The sequence below is a fragment of the Chiloscyllium plagiosum genome, unplaced genomic scaffold (genome assembly GCF_037043375.1).
Source record: "Chiloscyllium plagiosum isolate Xiang-an unplaced genomic scaffold, Cpla_swu_hap1 HiC_scaffold_40, whole genome shotgun sequence".
Taxonomy (NCBI): Eukaryota; Metazoa; Chordata; class Chondrichthyes; order Orectolobiformes; family Hemiscylliidae; genus Chiloscyllium; species Chiloscyllium plagiosum.
The window spans coordinates 10,569,052-10,588,987 of NW_028270178.1; the positions used below are offsets into that span (position 1 = coordinate 10,569,052).

Genomic DNA, 19,936 nt, shown 5'->3' on the forward strand with positions numbered 1-19,936 from the left:
AGCTGACACAAGTGTGCCTTCCTCCTCGTCAATTCCTGTTGCAGCTCACGAAGACAAGGGACGCCCATCATGAGCCTTGCACAGGAACATTTCTCTGCAGGTTCTGTGGGAGCGAGACCAATGATGCAGCTTTGGTCATAGATTTGGCTTTGGGAATCCCGCCATTCTGGGATGGAGTGAATGGACCCTTGCTAGTTGCCTGGCTATAAGCCTGAAAGAGGATGGATTCCTCTCACAGTCGCTCGTCCCTCGGGGTTGGAGTGTGGGGGGGTGTGGGGGTGTGGGGTGGGGTGTGTGTGTGTGTGTGTGTGTGTGTGTATTTCCCCCCCACCCTAGGGTGGGGTTAGGGGGACACAATCGACCCCCTGAGCTGGGCAGTGAGCCCAGTGGTTGCAGTCAGGAACGTGTGGAGAATATTAACATTTCGCTGACTCTGGGCCATGTCACTCCCTGAGGAGCTGAGCACAGGAGATATTTCAGGTTCAATGTGCTGTCACTGCAGTTTCTGTCTGAATGTTAATCCCCAGGGTCAGGGGGACAGGGGGATGGGGGGATGGGTGGGAGGGTGGGGGGTGGGGAGGGTCTGGGGGGTGGGGGTGGGGTCAGGGGGCTGTCAGCACTGGGCTCTGATCCACTCTATAAAAGGCAGTCAGTCAGTGTCAGGTTCGACCCTGGAGCAGACCCACAGACAGAGACAGAGACAGAGACAGAGCAGCAGCCCTCGGTAATCACCCTCCTCATCCTCACCCTCACCCTCACACCCTCACACCCTCACACTCACACCCTCACAACCTCACCCTCCCACACCCTCCCCCTCACCCTCACCCCCACACCCTCCCCCTCACCCTCACCCTCACCCCCACACCCTCCCCCTCACCCTCACACCCTCACACCCTCACACTCACACCCTCACAACCTCACCCTCCCACCCTCACCCTCACCCTCACACCCTCACACCCTCACACTCACACCCTCACAACCTCACCCTCCCACCCTCACCCTCACCCTCACACCCTCCCACCCTCACCCTCACCCTCACACCCTCACCCTCATCCTCACCCTCACCCTCCCACACTCACCCTCACCCTCACCCCCACACCCTCACCCTCACCCTCCCCCTCACCCCCACACCCTCCCCCTCACCCTCACACCCTCACACCCTCACACTCACACCCTCACAACCTCACCCTCCCACCCTCACCCTCACCCTCACACCCTCACCCTCATCCTCACCCTCACCCTCCCCACACTCACCCTCACCCCTCACCCTCACCCTCCCACACTCACTCTCACCCTCCCACACTCACCCTCACCCTCACCCCCACACCCTCACCCTCACCCTCCCCTCACCCCCGCACCCTCACCCCCTCACCCTCACACCCTCACACCCTCACACTCACCCTCACCCTCACCCTCACCCTCACCCTCACCCCCACACCCTCCCCCTCACCCTCACCCCCACACCCTCCCACACTCACCCTCACCCTCCCACACTCACCCTCACCCTCACCCTCACCCCACACCCTCACCCTCACCCTCACCCTCACCCCCACACCCTCCCCCTCACCCTCACCCCCTCACCCTCACCCCCTCACCCTCACATCCTCACCCACACCCTCACCCCCACACCCTCACCCCCACACCCTCCCCCTCACCCTCACACCTCACCCTCACCTCCCCTCACCCTTCACATCCTCACCCACACCCTCACCCCCACACCCTCACCCTCACCCTCACCCCCTCACACCCTCACACCCTCACACTCACCCTCACCCTCACCCTCACCCTCACCCCACACCTCACACCCTCACACTCACCCTCACCCTCACCCTCACCCTCACCCCCACACCCTCCCCCTCACCCTCACACCCTCACCCTCACCCTCACCCCCTCCCCCTCACTCTCACTCCCTCACCCTCACACCCTCACACTCTCCCTCACCCTCACCGTCACCCCCACACCCTCATCCTCCCCTCCCACACTCACCCTCACACCCTCAGCCTCCCACCCTCACCCTCACCCCTCACCCCCCCTCACCCCCCACCCTCACCCTCACCCACACCCTCACCCTCACCCCCTCACCCTCCCCACCCTCCCACCACCCTCCCACCCCACCCTCACCCTCCCACCCACACCCTCCCACCCACACCCCTCACCCTCCCCCCACACCCTCACCCCACCCCCCACCCCACACCCACCCCCCACCCACCTCACACCCCACACCCCACCCCACCCTCCCACCTCACCCACACCTCACCCCACCTCACCCACCCACCTCACCCTCACACCCCACCCTCACCCACCCCACCCACACCCCACCCCACCCACACCCCACCCCTCACCCCTCCCACCCACACCCTCACCCCACCCTCACCCTCACCCACCCCCCCACACCCTCACCCTCCCACCCCACCCCCCACCCCACCCCACCCTCACCCACACCCCCCCACCCTCACCACACCCCCTCACCCACACCTCACCCTCCCACCCTCACCCTCACATCACCCTCACCGTCACCCTCCCACCCTCACCCTCACACCCTCACCCACACCCTCACCCTCACACCCTCACCCTTACCCTCCCACCCTCACCCTCACCCCCTCACCCTCCCACCCTCACCCTCACCCACACCCTCACCCTCACCCCCTCACCCTCACCCTCCCGCCCACACCCTCCCACCCTCACCCTCACCCTCCCACCCTCACCCTCACCCCCACCCACACTCTCACCCCCTCACCCTCACCCCCTCACCTTCACCTTTACCCTCCCACCCTCACCCTCCCACCCTCACCCCGTCACCCACACCCTCACCCTCCCACCCTCACCCCGTCACCCACACCCTCACCCTCCCACCCTCACCCCATCACCCTCACCCTCCCATCCTCACCCCGTCACCCACACCCTCACCCTCACCCTCCCACCCTCACCCCATCACCCTCACCCTCCCATCCTCACCCCGTCACCGACACCCTCACCCTCCCACCCTCACCCCATCACCCTCATCCTCCCATCCTCACCCTCACCCCTTTCCCCTCACCCCCTCACCCTCACCCCCTTACCCTCACCTTCTCACCTTCACCCTCACCCTCCCACACTCACCCTCACCCCCTCACCCACACCCTCACCCACTCACCCTCACCCTTACCCTCCCACCCTCACCCTCACCCCATCACCCTCACCCCCTCACCCACACCCTCACCCTACCACCCTCATCCCATCACCCTCACCCTCCAAGCTCACCCTCACCCCATCACCCTCACCCCTCACCCTCACCCCCTCACCCTCACCCCCTCACCCTCACCCTCTCACCCTCACCCTCACCCTAACCCGCCCACACTCGCCCTCACCCCCTCACCCACACCCACATCCTCACCCTCCCACCTCACCCTCCCACCTCACCCTCACCCTCACCCTCACACTCACCCCCCCACCCTCAGCCACACCCCCTCACCCACATCCTCACCCTCCCACCCTCACCCTCACATTCACCCTCACCGTCACCCTCCCACACTCACCCTCACCATCTCAGCCTCACCCTCACACCCTCACCCACACCCTCACCCTCCCACCCTCACCCTTACCCTCCCACCCTCACCCTCACCCCCTCACCCTCCCACCCTCACCCTCACCCACACCCTCACCCTCACCCCCTCACCCTCACCCTCCCGCCCACACCCTCCCACCCTCACCCTCACCCTCCCACCCACACCCTCCCACCCACACCCTCACCCCCACCCACACTCTCACCCCCTCACCCTCACCCCCTCACCTTCACCCTTACCCTCCCACCCTCACCCTCACCCCTCACCCCGTCACCCACACCCTCACACTCCCACCCTCACCCCATCACCCTCATCCTCCCATCCTCACCCTCACCCCATTCCCCTCACCCCCTCACCCTCACCCCCTTACCCTCACCTTCTCACCCTCACCCTCAGCCTCCACACTCACCCTCACCCCCTCACCCACACCCTCACCCACTCACCCTCACCCTTACCCTCCCACCCTCACCCTCACCCCATCACCCTCACCCCCTCACCCACACCCTCACCCTACCACCCTCATCCCATCACCCTCACCCTCCCAAGCTCACCCTCACCCCATCACCCTCACCCCTCACCCTCACCCCCTCACCCTCACCCCCTCACCCTCACCCTCTCACCCTCACCCTCACCCGCCCACACTCGCCCTCACCCCCTCACCCACACCCACATCCTCACCCTCCCACCTCACCCTCCCCACCTCACCCTCACCCTCACCCTCACACTCACCCCCCCACCCTCAGCCACACCCCCTCACCCACATCCTCACCCTCCCACCCTCACCCTCACATTCACCCTCACCGTCACCCTCCCACACTCACCCTCACACCCTCACCCTCACCCTCACACCCTCACCCACACCCTCACCCTCACACCCTCACCCTTACCCTCCCACCCTCACCCTCACCCCCTCACCCTCCCACCCTCACCCTCACCCACACCCTCACCCTCACCCCCTCACCCTCACCCTCACCCCCTCACCCTCACCCTCCCGCCCACACCCTCCCACCCTCACCCTCACCCTCCCACCCTCACCCTCACCCCCACCCACACTCTCACCCCCTCACCCTCACCCCCTCACCTTCACCCTTACCCTCCCACCCTCAGCCTCACCCCTCACCCCGTCACCCACACCCTCACCCTCCCACCCTCACCCCATCACCCTCACCCTCCCATCCTCACCCTCACCCCATCACCCTCACCCCCTTACCCTCACCTTCTCACCCTCACCCCTCACCCTCCCAAACTCACCCTCACCCCCTCACCCCATCACCCTCACCCCCTCACCCACACCCTCACCCTACCACCCTCATCCCATCACCCTCACCCTCCCAAGCTCACCCTCACCCCATCACCCTCACCCCTCACCCTCACCCCCTCACCCTCACCCCCTCACCCTCACCCTCTCACCCTCACCCTCACCCTCACCCGCCCACACTCGCCCTCACCCCCTCACCCACACCCACATCCTCACCCTCCCACCTCACCCTCACCTTCTCACCCTCACCCTCACCCTCACCCTCACACTCACCCCCCACCCTCAGCCACACCCCCTCACCCACATCCTCACCCTCCCACCCTCACCCTCACCCTCACCCTCACCGTCACCCTCCCACACTCACCCTCACCATCTCACCCTCACCCTCACACCCTCACCCACACCCTCACCCTCCCACCCTCACCCTCACCCTCACCCACACCCACACCCTCACCCCTCACCCTCACACCCTCACCCTCACATCCTCACCCTCACCCCCTCATCCTCCCACCCACACTGTCACCCTCACCCACTCACCTTCAACCCCACCCTCTCACCCTCACCCTGACCTTCCCACCCACTCCCTTAACCTCACCGCCTCACCCTCAACCCCTCACGCACACCCTCACCCTCACCCCCTCACCCTCACCCCCCTCACTCCCTCACCCTCACCCTCATCCTCCCACCCTCACACCCTCTCCCACACCCACACCCTCCCACCCCATATCCTCACCCCCTCACCCTCACCCCCTCACCCACCCACTCTCACCCTCACCCCCTCACCCTCAGCCTCACCCCCTCACCCTCCCACCCTCATCCTCACCCTCACCCCCTTACCCTCACCCTCTCACCCTCCCACTCACACCCTCACCCTTCCACCCTCACCCCCTCACCCTCGCCCTCCCACCCTCATCCTCACCACCTCATGCACACCCTCACCCTCACCCACACCCTCTCACCCTCACACCCTCACCCCCTCACCCACACCCCCTCACCCTCACGCCCTCACACTCCACCCTCATACCCTCACCCTCACCCACACCCCCTCACCCTTTCACCCTCACACCCTCACCCTCACCCTCGCCATCCCACACTCACCCTCACACCCTCAGCCTCCCACCCTCACCCTCACCCTCATCCCCTCACCCTCCCACCCTCACCCACACCCTCACCCACACCCCCACACCCTCACCCTCGCCCTCGCCTCCCACCCTCACCCTCACCCTCCCAACCTCACCCTCACCCTCACCCCCTCACCCTCACCCTCACCCTCACCCTCACCCCCACACCCTCACCCTCGCCCTCCCACCCTCACCCTCACCCTCCCAACCTCACCCTCCCAACCTCACCCTGACCCCCTCATCCTCCCACCCTCACCCTCACCCTCACCCCCTCACCCTCCCCCCTCACCCTCAACCTCGCCATCCCACACTCACCCTCACACCCTCAGCCTCCCACCCTCACCCTCACCCTCACCCTCACCCCCTCACCCTCCCACCCTCACCCTCACCCACACCCTCTCCCTCACCCCCTCACCCTCACCCTCCCGCCCACACCCTCCTATCCTCACCCTCACCCTCCCACCCACACTCTCACCCCCTCACCCTCACCCCCCTCACCTTCACCTTTACCCTCCCACCCTCACCCTCACCCCTCACCCCATCACCCACACCCTCACCCTCCCACCCTCACCCCATCACCCTCACCCTCCCATCCTCACCCCGTCACCCACACCCTCATCCTCCCATCCTCACCCTCACCCCATTCCCCTCACCCCCTCACCCTCACCCCCTCACACTCACCCCCTTACCCTCACCTTCTCACCCTCACACTCACCCTCCCACACTCACCCTCACCCCCTCACCCACACCCTCACCCCCTCACCCTCCCACCCTCACCCACTCACGCTCACCCTTACCCTCCCACCCTCACCCTCACCCCATCACCCTCACTCCCTCACCCACACCCTCACCCCCTCACCCTCACCCCATCTCCCTCACCCTCCCAAGCTCACCCTCACCCCTCACCCTCACCCCCTCACCCTCACCCTCTCACCCTCACCCTCACCCTCACCCTCACCCCATCACCCTCACCCCTCACCCTCCCACACTCACCCTCACCCCCTCACCCACACCCACATCCTCACCCTCCCACCTCACCCTCGCCTTCCCACCCTCACCCTCACCCTCACACTCACCCCCCCACCCTCAGCCACACCCCCTCACCCACATCCTCACCATCCCACCCACACCCTCACCCTCACCCTCACCGTCACCCTCCCACACTCACCCTCACCATCTCACCCTCACACCCTCACCCACACCCTCACCCTCCTACCCTCACCCTCACCCACACCCACACCCTCACCCCCTCACTCTCACACCCTCTCCCTCACATCCTCACCCTCACCCCCTCATCCTCCCACCCACACCCACCCACCCACACTGTCACCCTCACCCACTCACCCTCACCCACTCATCTTCAACCCCACCCTCCCACCCTCACCCTGACCTTCCCACCCACTCCCTCAACCTCACCCCCTCACCCTCAACCCCTCACCCACACCCTCACCCTCACCCCCTCACCCTCACCCCCTCACCCCCTCACCCTCACCCTCATCCTCCCACCCTCACCCCCTCTCCCTCACCCACATCCTCCCACCCATACCCTCACCCCCTCACCCTCACCCTCAACCCCTCACCCTCCCACTCTCACCCTCACCCCCTCACCCTCAGCCTCACCCCCTCACCCTCCCACCCTCATCCTCCCCCTCACCCCCTTACCTTCACCCCCTCACCCTACCACTCACACCCTCACTCTCCCACACTCACCCACTCACCCTCGCCCTCCCACCCTCATCCTCACCACCTCATGCACACCCTCACCCTCACCCACACCCTCTCACCCTCACACCCTCACCCTCATCCCCTGACCCACACCCCCTCACCCTCACGCCCTCACACCCCACCCTCATACTCTCACCCTCACCCTCGCCCACACCCCCTCACCCTTTCACCCTCACACCCTCACCCCGTCACCCACAAGCCCTCACACCCTCACCCTGACCATCTCACCCTCACCCCCTCACCCTCACCCTACCACTCACACCCTCACCCTCACACCCTCACCCTCACCCCCTCACCCTCACCCTACCACTCACACCCTCACCCTCACCCCCTCACCCTCACCCTCCCACCCTCACCCTCACCCTCGCCCACACCCCCTCACCCTCCCACCCTCACCCTCACCCTTGCCCTCCCACCCTCACCCTCACCCCCTCACCCTCACCCTCACCATCCCACCCTCACCCTCACCCTTGCCCTCCCACCCTCACCCTCCCACCCTCACCCTCACCCTTGCCCTCCCACCCTCACCCTCTCCCCCAGATCCACAACCTCACCCTCAACCTCGCCCACACCCCCTCACCCTCACAACCTCACCCTCACCCCCTCACCCACACCCCCTCACCCTCACGCCCTCACACCCCACCCTCACACCCTCACACCCTCACCCTCATACCCTCACACCCCACCCTCACCCTCGCTCACACCCCCTCACCCTCACACCCTCTCACCCTCACACCCTCACCCTCACCTACTCTGTCACACCCTCACCCTCACCACCCTCACCCTCACCCCCTCACTCTCACCCTAACCCTCAACCCCCTCACCCTCACCCTCACCCCCTCACCCTCACTCTCACCCTCACCCTCACCCACACCCTCACCCCTCTCACCCTCACCCAAACCCTCACCCTCACACCCTCACACCCCACCCTCACCCCTTCATCCTCACCCTCACCTTCACCCTCATCCCCCTCATCATCACCCTCACCCTCACCCCCTCTCCCTTGCCATCACCCTCACCCCCTCTCCCTGCCACCCTCACCCTCACCCCCTCACCCTCACCCTCACTCTCCCTCATCATCACCCTCACCCCCTCACCCTCACCATCACCCATACCCTCACCCTCACCCTCACCCCCTCACCCTCCCACTCTCACCCTCACCCCCTCACCCTCAGCCTCACCCCCTCACCCTCCCACCCTCACCCTCACCATCACCCATACCCTCACCCTCGCTCTCACCCACACCCCCACCCTCATCACCTCACCCACACCCCCTCACCCTCCTCACCCTCACCCTCACCCACACACCCACCCTCACCCCCTCACCCTCACCATCACCCATACCCTCACCCTCGCTCTCACCCACACCCCCACCCTCATCCCCTCACCCACACCCCCTCACCCTCCTCACCCTCACCCTCACCCACACACCCACCCTCACCCCCTCACCCTCGCGCCCTCACCCACACTCTCACCCTCACCCCTTCACCCTCACACCCCCACCACTTAACACTCATCCTCACCCACCCCCTCACCCTCACACCGTCACCCCCCTCACACTCACCCTCACTCAGACCCTCACCCCCACCCCCACCCTCACCCTCACCCTCACTGTCACCCTCACCCCCCCACCCTCACCCCCTCACCCTCACGCCCTCACTACTTCACACTCATCCTCACCCACACCCTCACCCTCACACCCTCACTCCCACCCTCACCCTCACCCTCAGTCTCCTCCCTGTCCTCTGACCCCTCACCTACCGAGGGACCATGTCCCTTTCTGTTTGAGTGGATAATGATGGAGAGTGTGTTGACCTGAGTTTTATTCCTGTCACAGGTAGCCCCCATGGCGGAGACACACAGCACGCCTGATGGCAAATCAGTCCAAGCCAAGACCATCCCAGTGGAAATGGTGGGCTACAAGGTGAGATTACCGGGTTACTGCGTCCGTCAACTCAATGTAACAGCTCAACGGGGAACTGCTAGTTACCCCGTATCGAGATCCCCGCCCAGCCTCTGGGGTTAGATACAGAGGAAAGCTCCCTCTACACTGTCCCCCATCAAACACTCCCAGGACAGGGACAGCACGGGGTTAGATACAGAGTAAAGCTTCCTCTACACTGTCTCCCCCATCACACACTCCCAGGGACAGGGACAGCATGGGGTTAGATACAGAGTAAAGCTCCCTCTACACTGTCCCCCATCAAACACTCCCAGGACAGGGACAGCACGGGGTTAGATACAGAGTAAAGCTCCCTCTACACTGTCCCCCCCATCAAACACTCCCAGGGACAGGGACAGCACGGGGTTAGACACAGAGTAAAGCTCCCTCTACACTGTCCCCCATCACACACTCCCAGGACAGGGACAGCCCGGGGTTAGATACAGAGTAAAGCTCCCTCTACACTGTCCCCCCCATCAAACACTCCCAGGGACAGGGACAGCACGGGGTTAGACACAGAGTAAAGCTCCCTCTACACTGTCCCCCATCACACACTCCCAGGACAAGGACAGCACGGGGTTAGACACAGAGTAAAGCTCCCTCTACACTGTCCCCCATCAAACACTTCCAGGACAGGGACAGCACGGGGTTAGACACAGAGTAAAGCTCCCTCTACACTGTCCCCCATCACACACTCCCAGGACAGGGACAGCACGGGGTTAGATACAGAGTAAAGCTCCCTCTACACTGTCCCCCCACCCCAGGACAGGGACAGTACATGGGTAGTGTTTCATGTAAATGCTGTATGACGTGGAGGAGCCTGTGTTGGACTGAGGTGGACAAAGTTAAAACCCACAGCACCAGGGTACAGTCCAACAGGTTTATTTGGAAGCACTAACCTTCGGAGCTCTGCTCCTACAAATAAACCTGTTGGACTATAACCTGGTGTTGTGGGATTTTGAACATTTCCTGGATATGTTTTTGCCAATGAATCTGCCTCACACACGCACACAGACACACACACACACACACACACACACAGACACACACACACACGCACACAGACACACACACAGACACACACACACACACACACACACACACACACAGACACACACACACACGCACACAGACACACACACAGACACACACACACAGACACACACACAGACACATAGAGACACACACACAGACACACACACACAGACACACACACACACGCACACAGACACACACACAGACACACACACACACACAGAGACACACACACACACACAGACACACACACACAGACACACAGAGACACACACACAGACACACACAGACACACACACAGACACACAGAGACACACACACAGACACACACAGACACACACAGACACACACACACGCACACAGCCACACACACGCACACAGACACACACACACAGACACACACAGACACACACACAGACACACACAGACACACACACAGACACACAGAGACACACACACAGACACACACAGACACACACAGACACACACACACGCACACAGACACACACACGCACACAGACACACACACACAGACACACACAGACACACACACAGACACACACACACACAGACACACACAGACACACACACATACACACAGACACACACACACACAGACACACACACACGCACACACATACACACACACACTCACAGACACACACACACACAGACTCACACACACGCTCACACACACGCTCACACGCACAGAGACACACACACAGACACACACACACACACAGACACACACACACACACACACACACAGGCACACACACAGACACACACACAGACACACACAGACACACTCACAGACACACACACACACAGACACACAGGCACACACACACATACACACAGACACACACACACACACAGACACACACACACTCACAGACACACACACACACGTAGACACACACACACAGACACACAGACACACAGACACACACACACTCACAGACACACACACACAGACTCACACACACGCTCACACACACACACGCTCACACGCACAGAGACACACACACAGAGACACACAGACACAGACACACATACACAGACACACACACACTCACACAGACACACACAGACACACACAGACACACACACACAGACACACACACACACAGACACACACAAACACTCACACAGACACACACACAGACACACACACACTCATACAGACACACACAGACACAGACACACACACACTCACACATACGGACACCCACACACACAGACACACAGACAGACACACAGACACACACAGACACTCACACAGACACACACACACACTCATACAGACACACACAGACACACACACACTCACACACAGACACCCACACACTCACACAGACACACACTCACATAGACACACACAAACGCAGACACACACAGACAGACACACAGGCACTCACACACTCACACAGACACACACAGACGCAGACACACTCACACAGACACACACAACCGCAGACACACACACACAGACACACAGACATCCACACACTCACACAGACACACACTCACACAGACACACACAGACGCAGACACACTCACACAGACACACACAAACGCAGACACACACACACAGACACACAGACACCCACACACTCACACAGACACACACTCACACAGACACACACAGACGCAGACACACTCACACAGACACACACAACCGCAGACACACACACACACATACAGACAGACACACACACAGACACACACAGATGCAGGCACACAGACACACACACACACACACACTGATATAGACACACACACAGACACACACACACAGACACCCACACACTCACAGAGACACACACACACACACAGACAGACAGACACACACACAGACACACACACACACACACACACACACACACACACACACACACACACACACACCTGTATCGAGGTGAGGATATGTTCACACACTCCCCCAGTAACACACAGCAGGGGACATTGTTTCATGTCTGATTCCCATCATTGTCCTGACTCCTCAGCCCCAGTTCACCCTCCACTCGATTCTAACCCAAACCAGACTGAGTGCCATTCAGCCCCTTCCCCAGCCTATCCCACAGGGGAACAGCAGGAGGCCATTCAGCCCCTTCCCCAGCCTGTTACACAGAGGAACAGCAGGAGGCCATTCAGCCCCTTCCACAGCCTATCCCACAGAGGAACAGGAGGAGGCCATTCAGCCCCTTCCCCAGCCTGTTACACAGGGGGAACAGGAGGAGGCCATTCAGCCCCCTTCCCCAGCCTGTCCCACAGGGGAACAGCAGGAGGCCATTCAGTCCCTTCCCCAGCCTGTCCCACAGGGGAACAGCAGGAGGCCATTCAGCCCCTTCCCCAGCCTGTCCCACAGGAGATGCAGGAGATTATGAATCAGCAAGACAGAGGCTGTGACTTGATTTGGATCTTGCTGTGTAATCTCGGTACCCGTACTCTTTTTGACCCTAGATGACGATCTTCGAGCGGGAGAATTTCCAAGGCCAGTGTGTGGAGGTGACCGGAGAGTGTATGAATGTCTGTGACATGGGCTTCGAGCGGATTGCGTCGATTCGAGTGGATTGTGGACCGTAAGGCACCCGTTCTTATGGGGGGAGGGTGGGGGAGGAGGAGATCTGGGGGTGAAGGAGGAGTGGGGGTGGATGTAAAGCACTAAAAAAAAAATCACAGCTCACAGGGAAACACAGATGGTACCACACAGCATCTTCTTCAACCAGAAATACTCCAACCATCACCCCCTTAACATTCAATAGTGTAACTGTCACTGAATTCCCCCACTACCAACATCCTGGGGGTTACCATTGACCAGAAACTCACCTGGACCCACCCCATCATCCCAGTGTCTCCAGGAGCAGGGTCAGAGGCTGGGAATCCTGCATCGAGTAACTCCCCTCCTGTCTCCCCCCCAAAGCCTGTCCCACCATCGGCAAGGCACAGGAGGGAGGGTGAGGGAATACTCCTCACTTACCCCTCGATGGGGGCAGCTCCAACAACACTCGAGACGCTCAACACCCACAAACATCCCCTCACTCCCTCCCCCCACCGACACTCAGTAACAGCAGGGGGTACCATCTACAAGATGCCAAAACTCACCAAAGTTCCTCCGACAACCCCTTCCCAACCCACGGTCACTTCCCTCCAGAAGGGTAAGGGCAGCAGATACATGGGAACACCCCCCTCGCTGCAGGTTCCCCTCCGAGCCCCTCACCATCCCGACTTGGAAATCTCTCTCCGTTCCTTCCTGGGTCAGAATCCTGGGACTCCCTCCCTCAGGGACACTGTGGGTCTCCCCTCCAGCACATGGTTCAGGAAGGCAGCTCACCCCCACCCTCTGAAGGGATGGCACCAAGGCGTGGTCAATACCTATTGGCCCAGACAGCAAGACCCTTGTCCCAAATGTGAACGTAAGACGCCGTCACATATCCTTGCTTTGTATCACTGTACCTGATAACCAGGACCGTGAGACTGATCCCAGCAGGACCCCACCAGACACTGCCTGGGATTCTGCACTGATCCCTGCAGGATCCCACCAGACACTGCCTGGGACTCTGCACTGATCCCCGCAGGATCCCACCAGACACTACCTGGGACCCTGCACTGATCCCCGCAGGATCCCACCAGACACTACCTGGGACCCTGCACTGATCCCCGCAGGATCCCACTAGACACTGTCTGGGACCCTGAGACTGATCCCAGCAGGATCCCACTAGACACTGCCTGGTTCCTTGAGACTGATCCCAGCAGGATTCCACTAGTCACTGCCTGGGACCCTGAGACTGATCCCAGCAGGACTCCACTAGACACTGTCTGGGACCCTGAGACTGATCCCAGTAGGACTCCACTAGACACTGTCTGGGACCCTGAGACTGATCCCAGTAGGACTCCACTACACACTGTCTGGGATCCTGAGACTGATCCCAGTAGGACTCCACTAGACACTGCCTGGGAACCTGAGACTGATCCCAGTAGGACTCCACTAGACACTGTCTGGGACTCTGAGACTGATCCCCACAGGATCCCACTGGACACTGCCTGGGAACCTGAGACTGATCCCCGCAGGACCCCACTAGACACTACCTGGGACTCTGAGACTGATCCCCGCAGGACCCCACTAGACACTACCTGGGACTCTGAGACTGATCCCCGCAGGACTCCACTAGACACTGCCTGGGACTCTGAGACTGATCCCCGCAGGACCCCACTAGACACTGTCTGGGACTCTGAGACTGATCCCCACAGGATCCCACTGGACACTGTCTGGGACTCTGAGACTGATCCCCACAGGATCCCACTGGACACTGCCTGGGAACCTGAGACTGATCCCCGCAGGACCCCACTAGACACTACCTGGGACTCTGAGACTGATCCCCGCAGGATCCTACTGGACACTGCCTGGGAACCTGAGACTGATCCCCGCAGGACCCCACTAGACACTACCTGGAACTCTGAGACTGATCCCCGCAGGATCCTACTGGACACTGCCTGGGACTCTGCACTGATCCCCGCAGGATCCCACCAGACACTACCTGGGACCCTGCACTGATCCCCGCAGGATCCCACCAGACACTACCTGGGACCCTGCACTGATCCCCGCAGGATCCCACTAGACACTGTCTGGGACCCTGAGACTGATCCCAGCAGGATCCCACTAGACACTGCCTGGTTCCTTGAGACTGATCCCAGCAGGATTCCACTAGTCACTGCCTGGGACCCTGAGACTGATCCCAGCAGGACTCCACTAGACACTGTCTGGGACCCTGAGACTGATCCCAGTAGGACTCCACTAGACACTGTCTGGGACCCTGAGACTGATCCCAGTAGGACTCCACTACACACTGTCTGGGATCCTGAGACTGATCCCAGTAGGACTCCACTAGACACTGCCTGGGAACCTGAGACTGATCCCAGTAGGACTCCACTAGACACTGTCTGGGACTCTGAGACTGATCCCCACAGGATCCCACTGGACACTGCCTGGGAACCTGAGACTGATCCCCGCAGGACCCCACTAGACACTACCTGGGACTCTGAGACTGATCCCCGCAGGACCCCACTAGACACTACCTGGGACTCTGAGACTGATCCCCGCAGGACTCCACTAGACACTGCCTGGGACTCTGAGACTGATCCCCGCAGGACCCCACTAGACACTGTCTGGGACTCTGAGACTGATCCCCACAGGATCCCACTGGACACTGTCTGGGACTCTGAGACTGATCCCCACAGGATCCCACTGGACACTGCCTGGGAACCTGAGACTGATCCCCGCAGGACCCCACTAGACACTACCTGGGACTCTGAGACTGATCCCCGCAGGATCCTACTGGACACTGCCTGGGAACCTGAGACTGATCCCCGCAGGACCCCACTAGACACTACCTGGGACTCTGAGACTGATCCCCGCAGGATCCTACTGGACACTGCCTGGGAACCTGAGACTGATCCCCGCAGGACCCCACTAGACACTACCTGGGACTCTGAGACTGTTCCCCGCAGGACCCCACTAGACACTACCTGGGACCCTGAGACTGATCCCAGCAGGATCCCATTAGACACTACCTGGGACTCTGAGACTGATCCCCACAGGGCCCCACTAGACACTACCTGGCCCTGGGAAAACGGCCAATTTATTCCTGTCTCTGATTTCTGTCTCTCAACGAATTCTCAATCGATTCATTTCCCGCAATCCCATGTGATTTAACATCTCCCACTTATGAGGGACATCTCCAGGGAGGACGCATGCACTGGTTTCACTGATCTATTCCACTCGTTACATCCTCAAACAAACCCCTGTCATTCACGAAGCATGATTTGCCTTTCACAAATTGATACTGGCTTTGGCCATTACTAGAACGTAGAACATAGAACAATACAGCACAGAACAGGCCCTTCGGCCCACGATGTTGTGCCGAACATTTGTCCTAGCTTAAGCACCCATCCATGTACCTATCCAATTGCCGCTTAAAGGTCACCAAAGATTCTGACTCTGCCACTCCCACAGGCAGCGCATTCCATGCCCCCACCACTCTCTGGGTAAAGAACCCATCCCTGACATTCCCCCTATACCTTCCACCCTTCACCTTAAATTTATGTCCCCTTGTAACACACTGAAGACCCTTTTCGAAATATTGTTATTATATGTTTTATAATGGGGTTTCCCTGCTACTGATGTTAAGCTAAAATTATGTGTTTAATTTTCTCTTCCTTGTTAAACATTTGCTGTCCTTCAATCTAGAGTAACTGCTGCAGGCCCATTGAATGTTGGAAGGTGAAACAGCTGTATCCACTATTCTCTGGGCTGTAGATGATCAGGCCCGAGATATTCATCAGCCTTTACCCCGTTCAATTCCCGAGCATAATTTTCTCACCAAGACTGATTTCCTTCAACTCTGCCATCTCAGTTAGCTCCCTCACATTTCTGGATGGTTATTTACACTCTCCCTTGTGAAATCAGAACCAAAGCCTCTGTTCATTCCTTCTGCCTTTTCTGAAGTTCCCCAGTATTATTACCCTGATCTTTGACTCTAAGGCTGAAATAACTGCACAGAGGCCAGTATCCCACCACCATATCACCCTTTACTTACATGTGGAGAGACCTTAACACTGATCCAGCTCCCTCAGAGCCAGCTCTCAGAGTCTCAGGATTTCTGGACTCCCATTTTTATCTGTCAGCTAGTGCTCCCTGATTGGACCGGGTAAACAGCCCCAATCAGGGAATTCATATTTGGTATACAATCCAAAACGGCTGTAAATCTGAAACAACAGCAGATATTATTGGAAATGCTCAGTGGATTTGGCAGCATTGGGGATAGAAACCAGAGTTAACATTTCAGGTCGAGTGATCCTTGCTCAGAACTCATCACCGACAAGGTCCTACTGGTTGACCTTATTGCAATCACTAAAAAGGAAACTGCATTTATCTTCACTCATCTTTTTCTGTTCATAATTTGTGAAAGCTTTTGGAGGTTTCTATAATCCCTGCAATTTTACTGTCATGTTCTATTTCCCCCATCTCTGATTAAACATTTTGTCTCTTTTGCTGAATTCTAAAAAGCTTCCAGTCCTCAGGCTTGATGCTTTTTTCTGGAACTTTATATCCCTCCTCTTTGGATCTAATACTATTTTTTTTTCTGTAAGTGACTGTTGAACCATCTCTCCTCTTCCATTTTTTCACCACACAGGAGTGAATAATTGTAATAATCAAGTAGATGTTCTTTAATTATGAACCATTGCCTAGCCACCGTTTCCTGAAGAAGGGCTTATGCCCGAAATGTCGATTCTCCTGTTCCCTGGATGCTGCCTGACCTGCTGCGCTTTTCCAGCAACACATTTTCAGCTCTAGCCGCTGTCTTCCCCATTAAATAAGCTTTCTCAATCCATGCTCACCAATGTGCACCTGATGCACTCGTACTTTCATTTCATTTGATTCCAGACTCTGGACCTGGATTTCACTTTCCATCTTAATGAAGAATTCTATCAGTTTTTGGTCACTGTTCCCAAAGGGTCATCACGTAACAAGTCTGCTAATTACTCCTTTCTCATTATCCAGTACACAGTCTGGAAAAGCCTGTTGTCTAACTGCTTCCTCAACACATTGGTTTAAAATAACCATCACGTGCACACTGTGGGAAATACTCTTCACAATCCCAGTGTTAGTTTGATTTGTCCAAGTTATTTATAGATTAAAATGACTCACTGTTGTACTTTATTCCATGCCTCTCTGATTTCTTGTTTATCCTTTCCCTTCCCATCTCCACCACTCCTCCGAGTTGGTAGACCACTCCCTTGGTGTTTTGAATCCCTGCTCAGACAGATTCCACTTTGAGCCAATATCCTTCCTCACTATCTCACCAACATTGATACTCCACCTCTTTTTCCTTTCTGTCTGCCCTTCCCGAATTATGAGAATCCCTGGATTCAGTTCAGTTCCCACCCTTGGTCACCTTGCAGCCATGTCTCTGTAATAACAGCTATATCTGACCGATGTATTTCTGTTTATGACCTAGATACAGCATCCTTACTGCGAATTTGTTTCCCTCTCACAGGTGGGTCATATATGACAAATGCAATTTCTCTGGTGAGATGTTTATCTTGGAGAAGGGTGAATTTCCCCGATGGGACTCCTGGTCGAGCAGCTATCGGAATGATTACATCATGTCATTCAGGCCTGTCTGTATGGTACGTCCTTTTCAATTGGCATCTGTACTTCTCCTCAGACCCACTCTGCTTTCCTTCTCTCATTCCATCCTGGCTCGATATTCCTCCTTCCCTGGTCCTTTCCGAGTAGTTTGTGTGATTGTTATTTCCTGGGTTCTCTGAGGGTAAGGACTTTACACTGCGGTGGAATCCATTGCTTTCAGCTCCTCATGCTGTTTTCAGCTGTAGTGTTGTGATCCATCAGGACTACAGACTTACTGATTAGGCACATTCTGTGAACAATTTGCAGTTTGATCGTGTCTGTCTCAGCCTCAGTCATTCAATGACCCAGTCTTGACAGCCCTCTGAGGTAAAGAATTGCAGATACACTCCCCTCTGAGGGAAGAAATTCCTCCTCATCTCTGTTTTCAAGGGGATTCTACCCTCTGGGTCCAGACTGTCTCACAATGGAAAACAACCTCTCCACATCTCCCTTGTCACGTCCCCAGAGAAACATACATGTCTCAATAAGGTCACTTCTCATTTTCTAAGCTCCAAGAAGTACAGGGACAAACTATTCGACCTCTCTTCATAAGGCAGTCCCTCCAACCTGGGATCAGCTGAGTGGATCTTTTCCAAACTGCCTCTGATGTCAGCCTGCCTTTGCTCAGAAACGGGATCCCTAAACTGTTGACAGAATTCCAGCTGAGGTCTGACTAGTGTCTTATACAACAAAGGTTTTGCATTTTTACTCTCAAAGGGTTAGATAGGGTGGACAGGGAAAGCCTTTTTCCAAGTATGAGGATGGCAAGCACGAGGGGACATAACTTTAAAGTGAGGGGAGAGAGGTATAAGACAGATGTCAGAGGTAGTTTCTTTACTCAGAGAGTAGTAAGGGTATGGAATGCTTTGCCTGCAACGGTAGTAAATTCGCCAACTTTAAGAGCATTTAAGTCGTCATTGGACTGGCACATGGACGTACATGGAATAGTGTAGGTGGGACGGGCTTCAGATTGGTATGACAGGTCGGTGCGACATCGAGGGCCGAAGGGCTGTACTGCGCTGTAATGTTCTATGTTCATTCCCTTTGGAATAAAGGCAAAAATTGCCTTTCCCTTCCCCATTACCCATTGCATTTAGAAGATTGCTTTTTTTGTGGATG

At 58.1% G+C, this 19,936-nt stretch overlaps 1 protein-coding gene across 1 annotated transcript in view; it reads left to right on the forward strand.

The window, feature by feature from the left end:
• Positions 1 to 691: 691 nt before the first annotated feature.
• Positions 692 to 19,936, forward strand: part of LOC148138308 (beta-crystallin B1-like) — a 37,575-nt gene continuing 18,330 nt past the window's right edge. The window contains exons 1-4 of the mRNA XM_087981506.1: positions 692 to 724; positions 9,484 to 9,570; positions 13,090 to 13,208; positions 18,684 to 18,816. Coding sequence (XP_087837632.1) covers positions 9,493 to 9,570; positions 13,090 to 13,208; positions 18,684 to 18,816 — 330 coding nt within the window. The 5' untranslated portion in view covers positions 692 to 724; positions 9,484 to 9,492. The remainder of the gene's footprint in view (positions 725 to 9,483; positions 9,571 to 13,089; positions 13,209 to 18,683; positions 18,817 to 19,936) is intronic.